This window comes from Pseudophryne corroboree, chromosome 3 (genome assembly GCF_028390025.1).
Source record: "Pseudophryne corroboree isolate aPseCor3 chromosome 3, aPseCor3.hap2, whole genome shotgun sequence".
Classification (NCBI taxonomy): Eukaryota; Metazoa; Chordata; class Amphibia; order Anura; family Myobatrachidae; genus Pseudophryne; species Pseudophryne corroboree.
The window spans coordinates 332,312,460-332,324,647 of record NC_086446.1 but is presented as its reverse complement, the minus strand read 5'-3'; the positions used below and the strand labels follow the sequence as shown (position 1 = coordinate 332,324,647).

Here is a 12,188-nt window from a genome sequence, read left to right as displayed (position 1 = left end):
TGGTTTGAGCCACTTAAAACCGTGGAGTTAAAATTTCTCACGTGGAAGGTGGTCATGCTATTAGCCTTGGCTTCAGCTAGGCGTGTGTCAGAATTAGCGGCTTTGTCACATAAAAGCCCCTATCTGGTTTTCCATATGGACAGGGCAGAATTGCGGACCCGTCCGCAATTTCTGCCAAAAGTGGTGTCATCTTTTCATATGAACCAACCTATTGTGGTGCCTGTGGCTACTCGTGACTTGGAGGATTCCGAGTTACTAGATGTGGTCAGGGCTATGTAGGTTTATGTAGCCAGAACGGCTAGAGTCAGGAAAACTGAGTCGCTGTTTATCCTGTATGCACCCAACAAGCTGGGTGCTCCTGCTTCAAAGCAAACTATTGCTCGCTGGATCTGTAACACGATTCAGCAGGCTCATTCTGCGGCTGGATTGCCGCTGCCAAAATCAGTAAAAGCCCATTCCACAAGGAAGGTGGGCTCTTCTTGGGCGGCTGCCCGAGGGGTCTCGGCATTACAGCTTTGCCGAGCAGCTACTTGGTCGGGTTCAAACACTTTTGCAAAATTCTACAAGTTTGATACCCTGGCTGAGGAGGACCTTGTGTTTGCTCATTCGGTGCTGCAGAGTCATCCGCACTCTCCCGCCCGTTTGGGAGCTTTGGTATAATCCCCATGGTCCTTACGGAGTCCCCAGTATCCACTAGGACGTTAGAGAAGATAAGATTTTACTTACCGGTAAATCTATTTCTCGTAGTCCGTAGTGGATGCTGGGCGCCCGTCCCAAGTGCGGACTTCTTCTGCAATGCTTGTATATAGTTATTGCTTACATAAGGGTTATGTTATAGTTGCATCAGGGTTGATCTGATGCTCTATTGTTGTTCATACTGTTAACTGGGTAAGTTTATCATAAGTTATACGGTGTGATTGGTGTGGCTGGTATGAGTCTTGCCCTGGATTCCAAAATCCTTTCCTTGTACTGTCAGCTCTTCCGGGCACAGTTTCTCTAACTGAGGTCTGGAGGAGGGACATAGAGGGAGGAGCCAGAGCACACCAGTATCCAAATTCTTTCTTAAAGTGCCCTGTCTCCTGCGGAGCCCGTCTATTCCCCATGGTCCTTACGGAGTCCCCAGCATCTACTACGGACTACGAGAAATAGATTTACTGGTAAGTAAAATCTTATTTTTTTGTACCGGGTTGTCCATTACTGTGCGCATTATGTCTGCTAAACGTGGCAACGACGTAGGGGCCTCTCCCGCACTGCGTGGTAGTGAGGCCACTGACTGCTTGGAGGATAATTTAGCAGCTGAGAGTTCAGGTTCAGGGGCTTCCTTAATCCCCAGTGGGTCAGTAGCACTCGGGGCAACACAAGATCCACCTTGGGCTACATTTTCCACATTGTTAAACATGCTTGTAACTAAATTGACGCCCCCTGTGGGACCACCTGTGCCGCTATCACAGATTATGGTCCCTGCCATGGGCGGATAGGCTTTCCACTCAGTTACAGCATTTGAACCGATCCATGTCCAAATCTAAGGGTCACTCTCGCCCGCATAAGATTAAGTCGTCTTCTAAAAGGGCCATTACCTCCTCCCGATCCGCGGCCTTAACTGACACGTCCTCTGAGGAGGACGGTGCTTATACTGACCCCTCGGACACTGATGCTGATGTTTCAGATGGGGAGGGGAAATCGTCCGTGGATGTCTCGGATTTGATTGAGGCGATAGGTGGCTGATGACTCTGAGCCTGAGACTGTCTCCAAGAAACCTGATAGGTTTAAGCGTAAGAAGGTGGTTAAGCAGTTTCTACTCTACTCTAAACACCTGATTGACATACGTCCGGAATCCTGGGAAAATCCTGGGACAAAGTTTACACCGAATAAGAGACTGTTGGCTCGCTATCCTCTCTCTGCAGAGGTGTGTAAAAATTGGGAAACCCCTCCGCCTGTAGATTCTCATGTGGCGCGTATGGTTGTTTCCTCTGCCCTGCCCGTAACTACAGTCACCTCTCTGAAGGAACCGACGGATCGTCGGGTGGAGGGCTGTTTAAAAGCGATTTATACCCTGCCTGGGGCTGTTCAAAGGCCAACTTTTGCAGCGACTTGGACTGCTGAAGCTGTTTAGGCGTGGGCTCAGGAACTTGAGGCGGAACTGCCTTCTGATGTTTCTGAGCATGCTCGACAATGTCTCTCGTATATTGCCGCGGCTTCTCTGTACCTTAAGAAGGAGGCTTCCGATGCCAAGGTGCTCGCGGCCAAAGCTACTACTGCGTCCGTTTTGGCCAGACGTATCCTTTGGTTGAGATCCTGGTCGGTGGATTTGGATTCCAGAAAAACCCTGGTTCAAACTATGTTGAAGGCCCGTAAGCCGGCTTCTGCTCGGATATACCATAGGGTCTGGAATGCTTACTTTACTTGGTGTGCGTCGCATAATCATGACGTTTTCAAGTTTAGTACTGCCAAATTATTGGCTTTTCTACAACAGGGCCTATACTTAGGTTTACGTCTGGCCTCCCTCAAGGTTCATATTTCTGCCTTGTCGGTTTGGTTGCAGCGAAAGATTGCCACCCTGCCTGATGTCCATACATTCACTCGGGGTGTGTTGCGGATTCAGCCTCCTTATGTGCCACCTGTGGCCCATTGGGATTTGTCTGTGATTTTGGAGGCCTTGCAAGTGTCTCCTTTTGAGCCTTTTGCCTCTGCTGATCTTAAGTGGCTTTCTCTTAAGGTCCTATTCTTGCTGGCTATTGCGTCAGCTAGAAGGGTATCGGACTTGGGTGCCTTGTCCTGCAAGTCTCCCTATTTGATTTTTCACCGTGACCGGGCGGTTCTTAGAACGCGACCAGGTTATTTATCTAAGGTGGTGTCTTCCTTCCACCTTAACCAGGAGATTCTGGTTCCGGCCTTTAATTCTTCTGAGTTGTCTCCCAAAGAACGGTCTTTGGATGTGGTACGGGCTCTCCGTATCTGTGAATAGAACTTCCTCTGTTCGGAAATCAGGTTCTCTGTTTGTTTTGTTTGGTTTTCACAAACGTGGCTGGCCTGCTTCCAAGCAGACTCTGGCCAGATGGGTTAGAATGGTGATTGCACATGCTTATGTACAGGCTGGTCGTCCAGCTCCTGCTACCATCAAGGCCCATTCTACTCTGTCGGTTGGACCTTCTTGGGCGGCCCACCGTGGTACGACCCTTGAACAGTTGGCCAAGGCGGCTACGCGGTCCTCTGGGAACACGTTTATAAGGTTCTATGCCTTTGATACCTCCGCTTCCCAGGATGCTTCCTTTGGACGCCGGGTTCTTGTGCCCGCTACAGTGCGTCCCCTCCCATAAGGAACTACTTTAGGACATTGCCGATGTTAATCCTTGTGAAGCCCAGTGTACCCCGCAGCAGAAAACGAGATTTATGGTAAGAACTTACCATTGTTAAATCTCTTTCTGCGAGGTACACTGGGCTCCTCAAGGCGCCCACCCAGACGCACTTAGCTTCTTTGGGTTGGTATTGGCATACCCACTGACACCCTCTCCTGTGGTGTGTGGTGTACTTGGCTACGAGCGGTTGTCGTCTCTGGTACCTGCTACTGCATTGGGCTGGTTAACGAAACGGAGCTCCCTGTGCATGGAGGCGGGGTTATAGAGGAGGCAGCGCTGAGCATCTTGGGAACAGTCAAAAGCTTTAAGCCTGTTGGTGCCTCGGATCAAGATCCTACTCTACACCCCAATGTTAATCCTTGTGGAGCCCAGTGTACCTCGCAGAAAGATTTAACAACGGTAAGTTCTTACCATAAATCTCGTTATTGTTATCATTTTATCCTGATAGGCTTATTCTTGTCTCCTGTTTGTGATCGGTTACCTCATCATTTTTTGCTATTTTAGTCTTTGACAATTTTGCTTTGGAAAAAATACTTAATGTTTCTAGTGTTTTCATAGTAACATGAATTCATCATGCTCTCTTGGTGAGCACACCGTTTTCATATACAACACCTAAGTAGCGCCAGAAGGTTGACACACCTATTTTCCTTTAGTAAATACTCTGGGGAGTCTATAGATACATCATGCCAGATGAGGAATGATAAGTGGGCTCTCACTACTTGTAATACGTTTCTGTGAGCAGTAGTGCGTGAGTCTCTTACTGCGTTACCTGCCCCTCCCCGTGTCCTTTTACTGCTGCTGTCGCACTTCCTTCCCTCTGGTCACCGGAACACTACCAAATTGGCTAAGTTAAGGCCTGTACACACTGGCCGATATATCGGCCGTTCTCTTGAACGGCCGATATATCGCGGGTCCGTCGGCCAGTGTGTACGGCCGATACGTCTGTGAACTCCGTCGTTCACAGACGTATCGCGTCGGCCCTGCAGCACAGCCGACGGCCAATATATCTACTGATATATTGGCGCGCCGCTGTGTGTGTACGGGCAGGCGGACGACCGCCTGTACACATGCTGCGGCGGTGATTGACAGCTGAACTAGGCGGTCGTGTGTACATGCCCGCCCAGTTCATAACGTCAGTCCCCAACGGATCGGCCAGTGTGTATGCTCAACACACTGCCCAATCCGTCCGTAGATATATCTGCCAATCAATTGATCGGCAGATAGATCTTCCAAGTTGGTACTCTGTGTCCTAAATGGCTGCTGCCCAACTGACAACTGTCCTGGAACACGCCTGTAACTGCCTTCTCTCTCCCTGGGACCCATATGCCTCTTGCTGATTGGTCAGTGTCCCCGTGCCAGGCGCAGCACTCAGGGCATAGTTAACCCTTTCCATGCTGCAAGTTTAATAGTGTCCAGCTAGGGATGCATTTATCAGGAGAAGGGGCACAAAAGTCACACTACAGTTTGTTGCAGCTCCAGTGGGGTGCCACGCATCCATCTATTTACATCTTTGCAGATGCAAAGGTAACCTTGCATTTTTAAGTGGCTAGTTGGTTCTCACAAGACCATTGGAACTGCAAAAGCCATACTATTCTTGTTTCCCCTTCATCCATTTAATCAAACTTGTATAACCCATTATTCAGCACATATGTTGCCCATATTTTATCTTGATCACCCACATATCAGCAAAAATAAACATAAGCTTGCATTCGCTTCTATGTGATTGACCAATATTGTGACTTCACTGTAAATTGTCCATAAATATAGCAAAAACTATTTAACAAATGTATTCATGCACAGTGATTTTGCTTCATTTTTAAAATATTTCACAAAACAAACCTCATTCAAACTAGACAACCTGTCACTGCAGCTTATAAACCAAACTTATCTCCCTGACTACACATTTGTATTGTATTTGGTTCAAATATAGACCAACTTTATTGATTTAATACCCTCCCAACAGCCACTTAACACAGATGGGGTGTGTCGGATATTACGTGTTCTTGCATAGTAAGGATTTCAACAATATTGTGTGCAATAAGTATCCCTTTGCATGTAAACCGAAAATATAATACAGGTTGAGTCTCCCTTATCCAAAATGCTTGGGACCAGAGGTATTTTGGATATGGGATTTTTCCGTATTTTGGAATAATTGCATACCATAATGAGATATCATGGTGATGGAACCAAAATCTAAGCACAGAATGCATTTGTTACATATACACCTTATACACACAGCCTGAAGGTAATTTTAGCCAATATTTTTTATAACTTTGTGCATTAAACAAAGTGTGTCTACATTCACACAATTCATTTATGTTTCATATACACCTTATACACACAGCCTGAAGGTCATTTAATACAATATTTTAATAACTTTGTGTATTAAACAAAGTTTGTGTACATTGAGCCATCAAAAAACAAAGGTTTCACTATCTCACTCTCACTCAAAAAAGTCCGTATTTCGGAATATTCCGTATTTCGGAATATTTGGATATGGGATACTCAACCTGTATATATATTTATACATTCAACATAGAAAGGGACATAGTTCTATTCCAGACATTGTTAATTTTTAAGATATTTTTGCTTGTATCTAAAAAACAAAACAAAAAAAACTTGATTTCTAAATTCACGCATAATAGTTAACAGAAAACAACATGGTCATGGAATACCATGGCAACCACAGTCAAATGGCACATGATGTAGTGAGCAGAGAAGCTTTGGAAGTCACTTGTGAACTCTGTTTACTATAAAAAATCTCCTTCATTTGTTGTGACCTTGGGCAAATTGCTTAATCCCCCTTTGTCCCTGGAGTTTAAATTAGATAGTCCATTCAAGTGGGCAAGGATACAGTGGCAGCAATTCTTGCGAGCCATAACAAGTGCCACTGCATTTGAGGACTGCAGATAAGCACATTTTTAAACACTGTAAATTGAAGTTCTCATTTATCTAATGTACTTTTATATTTCTCTTTTATTTTATTATTTTTCAAACTCCTTGTTTTAGGCAATCGGAATGGCCTTTTAGTTCCAAACAACACAACCGATCAGGAGCTCCAACACATTAGGAACAGTTTGCCAGACTCTGTTCGGATTCAGAGAGTAGAGGAGCGTCTGTCAGCCTTAGGGAATGTGATCGCTTGTAATGACTATGTGGCACTTGTCCATCCTGATCTCGACAGGGTACGTATGTCGGCCTGAAAAAAATAAAAAAATCTGTATTTTAATTCCAACATTAAGTAATATTGTCCTGGTCAGTATATGTATACTATTTTTCTAGCAGTGGATCCTAGGAGAAGTTCTGTGCAAAATCACAACACGTAGTATTAAAGAAATAATACTGGAAAGCTATCAATAAAAAAAAAAAAGCTTTATAAATAGGGTATCCATTTTATTTGGGGGCAAAAAAGCCCACAAACCTCTTGACATTTGGTTTCCCTTTTACTGCCTGGAGGTGGCCTTAAATGGGGAAAATTCCTGACGAGGAACTGTGCTGTTAATCTATCAAAACACCACATCTGATATGGCTGATATAATAAAGATTTGAGGGGACACTATATTGTGTGCGGGGAGCGGGTGCAGGGTTAGGGGTAGTGTAGTGCAGACTGTGAGGGGTAGTACAGTACAGTACTTGTGCTCCCAATTGAGTGTGCCCCTGAGAGTAGATGTTTAGTTACCAGAACCTTCCTAATAAATTCTAAAACTTAACTTTTATTAAATGTTGTCATAAAACCTTATACTATGTTGATACACACCATAAGGTATATTAATTACTAATCACACACAGTTTATTCGTTGGATTTAAAGACATTTCAATTACTAGTTGTGAAGAAATTAATATGAATATTCCTATTGGACTTGTGGGCAACCCTTTTATTAAAATTTTGCAGCCGTCTTTGGAGTTTTTAGCATCCAGTGTTTTGGAGAAATTTTAAATGCACAAATAGGTCTGAAGGGTCTTGTGTGCTTCCATAGAAAGTAATTGATGCTATATCAACTGTATTTGAAGGCCACACAGCATTGTAAGAGGTGATGAATGACTCCTGCATATCAGGGGATGCTATCTTTATTTGCAAAGCCCTACTTTGTTTCAGACACCCTTCATACAGTATCTGTAATTCCTTAATTTCCAAGCTGTTAATATGGCTCGTTAATATCTACCAGTATTTTCTAAAGCTGCTAGAAGTGCAGCTATGTTTAGTTTCTTTGCAGGCTTCCCCCTTCCTTAATTTCCATAGTAACAAAGTAGCTCTATTGCTGTTGCTAACTATTGAAAGCTCCTTCAACCGCTGTATTTTTTGCATTTGCACATCGAGTTTTCCTAATTGGGATTTCTCTAGCATCCATAAGGGATATTGAGGAGACTTAGTACGATGGGTATAGACGGGGTCCAAAGGAGTCTGTGCACTTTAAATTTCTTCACTGGGTTTGCTGGCTCCTCCCCTCTATGCCACCTCCCACATCCAGTTTAGAAAAAAAGTGCCCTCAGGAGAGGATGCACATCTCTGCAACTCCAGAGAGTTGTTTTAAGTTTAGTGTAAATTTTTTATTTTCGCTATACTGTTTGGGCAACAACATACCTGCACAGTGGGAGTTAGGGGGGAGACGGTCACAATCGCAACACGCCGCACACCCCTAACAAATGCCTGAAGGTGACGACTGGTGAGTACAAACCGGGGTCCCCGCTAGTGGTGTCCCCCGGTTCATAGTGCAGATGAACACGGGCGTGGCATACAGCACCCTCCTGGGGGGGGGGGGGGGAACCGCTAGAGCCCCCTGTGTAAACTGGCTAGTGGTGGCTTAAACTAGCACTTATGTGATGTTTTTAAGCATTCTAGGAGACATTGCCAGTAGAAAAATCACTAACTTCGGCGCCATTGATGGGGACGGAGCTACGTCAGAGCAGGACCAGCGGCATTTTGGAGCCTTCCTCTGCTTACTACAGCAGCAGGCACACACAACTCCTCCGGACAGTCAAGACGTGCTGGAAAACTGGTACAGGGTGTAGCAAAGGGGGAAAGCCGCTATTGTACACAATCTGTGTCCTATACAGGACTGAAATCATTAGTGTTTCACTGTGATATAATTGGCTGACAGCCTCACTGGGGCTGTGCAGCTGGGCTGTGCTGGTCTTTCTCTCTTTGTCTCCTCTGACATACAGTAAGGGCAGGCTTGCTAAATATTACTGTCTGTGTATGTCTTTGTGATTACTGTGAACGTGGGTAAACGCAAACTGTGCAGTGTATGCAACACCAGATTCTCTCCCTTATCTGATTCTGTTTCATGTGTACAATGCAGCCAATCTTCACATCTCAATGAAGGGGCTTGGGGAGAGGGTCCAGAGCCCTCCTGGTTAGGGGCTCTTAAGACTGATGTCTGATATGTCATCACAACTCACTGCTAATGTTCAGAAAACTCAGCTACTACCACAGGCTGTTGCAGACTTGGATCCCGTTAGTGGGTATTCTGCTTCTGCTCAGGGTATTGAACCCCTCATTCTGGCTATACGAGATGTGTTAAAGCTCCCTCTAGAGGACGCTGCGTCACAGCAGTCGTTTCTCCGTCAGGGTCCCCAGGTTATCCACAGGATAACAATGGGATATGATGGAGCGTCAGCGGATTGGCACCAATCGATCAAAGCTTTCTGGCCTCCCAGGATGCAACGGGCCCGTCCATATATCCCCGCCTACTGGCTCAGGCAAATCAGTTGTATTCCAAAGCACAAGGCAGGAGCATCATGTAGAGCCCTAATCAGGTGAAAATAACACACATGCACACCCTTCCGTACAAGAAGGAAGAGGTTAGTGAGTAGAAGGATCCTCAAATCAGGTGCATCAGGGTGGGATCCTTGTGGACATAGGAGAAATATCGTTATCAACGGTAAGTTCTTACCATAACGTATATTTCTGCTGCGGGGTACACTGGGCTCCACAAGGATAGACATTGGGGTGTAGAGTAGGATCTTGATCCGAAGCACCAACAGGCTCAAAAGCTTTGACCTTCTTCCCAAATAATGCATAGCGCCGCCTCCTATATCACCCCGCCTCCGTGCACAGGAGCTCAGTTTGTAGTTGGTGCTTGCAGTGCAAGCATGTAACAGGAAGAGCTGCTCACAGCCGCTCTATAAAAGCTTTTTCTGAGGAAAAAAAGACTACAAGGGCTGCAGCAGAGGCACAGATTTTGCTGGATGTCAGTAGACATTGCCTGCTGCAGCTCCATCTCTCCCCCAGCAGCGCTGTACACTCCCGTGCCCTGGTTGCCGGGTACCTACAGCAGGAGGCTCCGGTTTTCTTCCAAGTTAGTCACATACGGCTGGGGCTCTCCGGGATCACGTGGCCGCACTTCGGGAGGAGGTAAGTGGGTCCCGCTCGCGGAACCCGTACTTTATCGCGATCCGGCGCAGCCGGTGGGAGGCGCGCCGCGCGCGTTGGCGGTGGACACTGTGGCAGTACAGGCGATCCCACTAGATCACCAGGGCATGGTTGCAGGTCAGGTTTTCTCTCTAAACCTTTTTTACAAGTAGCCCGCAGTACCCGGTGGTTTTGCCAGCAGAGGGGATAAGGCTTAGACCTGGAGCCCCTCCCCCAGGGCGCCATTTTCTGCAAATGTTCCCGCCCTGGAGCTGCATATCTGTCTCTCCCTCACTCCCTGTCAGTGTCTGCGGCACCATTATCCCTCAGCTCACTGTTCCTGGGAATGCTTGGGCAAATCCTCCTATGTAAAGCTGCCTGGTTGTCAGTGCTGTGACTTTACAAGACACTTAAGTATTCTACCTGCCTTTTTTAGTCAGTGTTAGTTAAGAAAGAGTGCATTTAGTCAGGGTTTCCTAGTACAATTACCTTGTGATATACATCCAGTTCTTACTGTGTACTGTTATATCTATTGTTATATAGCTGTGTAAGCTAGTCCAGTGCAGTATTATTGTTCGTAATAACCTCTGCATTGTACAGACTGTGACTATTTGTGTGTGCATTTGATAGCTGAGTGGTGTCCATTTCGTGTCTTTCACTCAACCTGCTATCCCTATATTCTATAACAGAGGTCCTCAAACTCGGTACTCGGGGGCCCACACAGTGCATGTTTTGCAGGTAACCCAGCAGGTGCATAGGTGTATTAATTACTCACTGACACATTTTAAAAGGTCCACAGGTGGAGCTAATTATTTCACTTGCGATTCTGTGAGGAGACCTGCAAAACATGCACTGTGTGGGCCCCCGAGGACCGAGTTTGAGGACCTCTGTTCTATAACCTGAGGGGGCTTGGTGCGTCAGGTTTGATCTAATATAGGATTTTCACAAAGATATACTGTATTACGTATTTTTCTCTGTGATTTAGTCACCATATCTCTCCTTTATCTCTGCTGGTGCTGACTACACTGCACAGGGGTTTGGGCTAGAGGTTATTGTGCTGCTTGCAAATTGTACTGTGTTAACTGATACTGCAAGTTATATCATGTCTGCTTCTGAGGGTAACGGTTCTGGGGCTGAACACACTGCCGGTGTTGCTGAAGCCGCAGATACCTATGAGGAGAATATAGCAGCTTTGGGCTCTGGTTCTGGGGGCTCCTTGCCCCCAGAGTGGGACGATGGCAACGGGGGCAAATAATGACCCGCCGTGGGCCGCTTTTTCCACGCTTCTGCATACGCTAGTTCTTAAACTAGCACCCCCTATGGGACCCCCAATGCGGTCCCTGCAGCTAACCCGCCGTGGGCGGACGATTTATCTGCTCAAATAAAGACGTTGAACCAGTCCCTGACTACTGAAAAGTCTGACCGTCGCTCGCCTATGTCCAAGGGGTCCTCTAAGCGAGTGCTGGTCTCCTCACAATCCACTGCTGTCACGGACACCTCGTCTGATGAAGACGGCACTTACACTGACCCCACAGGTTCTGACTCGGATACGGCTGATGGGGAGGGTGGTTCACATGTGGATGTTCCTGATCTTTTGGAGGCTATTAAGTTAATTTTACAGATTACGGATGATCCCGAGCCATCCGTTCCTCCTAAAAAAAACAGGTTCAAGCGTCAGTAGGTGATTAAACAAGTTTTACCTCACTCTGACCACCTAATTGATATACGTCAGGAACCCTGGGAAAACCCGGGTACGAAGTTTGTGCCTCAAAAGAAGGTGCTGGCTCGCTATCCCCTCGTGCCGGAGCTGTCTAAGAATTGGGAAACGCCTCCTCCAGTGGACTCACATGTGGCTAGGATGGTGGTTTCCTCAGCTCTACTGGTCACCACCGTCACGTCTCTAAAAGAGCCTACGGATAAACGTGTGGAGGGTTGTCTGAAAGCGATGTACACCCTCACGGGTGCTGCACAAAGGCCCACTATTGCAGCTACTTGGGCTGCAGACGCCATTGAAGCATGGGCCTTGGAGTTAGATGCTGAAATCTCCTCTGACCATGCTAGACAATGCTTGTCTTATATTGTCACAGCTTCTCGTTATATTAAATAGGCGGCTTCTGATGCCGGTATCCTGGCAGCCAAGGCCTCTAGTACGTCAGTACTGGCTCGCCGGATATTGTGGCTGAGATCCTGGTCTGTGGATCTGGACTCTAGAAAAACCCTGGAGGTACTCCCTTTTAAGGGAGATATTCTGTTTGGGGAGGATTTAAATAAGAGTGTGGCTGACTTGGCAACTGCCTGTCTGAAAAGTACTGCTCCTTCTGTGTCGACGGCTAAAGGTACTTCCTTTCGCTTCTTTCGTCCTTCAGGTAAAGCAAAAGGTCAGGCGTACAACAAGCAGGCCCGCACTTCCAAACCTGGTAAGCCTAAGCCCAAAAGAGCCTGGGTGGCCCATCAGCCAGCTTCCAAGACAGATGAGCCTG

General features: G+C 46.6%; 1 protein-coding gene across 2 annotated transcripts in view; it reads left to right on the top strand.

Moving 5' to 3' along the window:
• Positions 1-12,188, top strand: part of EIF6 (eukaryotic translation initiation factor 6) — a 161,783-nt gene that overhangs the window by 95,594 nt on the left and 54,001 nt on the right. For both annotated transcript variants that reach the window (XM_063959568.1, XM_063959569.1), the window contains exon 4: positions 6,366-6,541. In XM_063959568.1, coding sequence (XP_063815638.1) covers positions 6,366-6,541 — 176 coding nt within the window. The remainder of the gene's footprint in view (positions 1-6,365; positions 6,542-12,188) is intronic.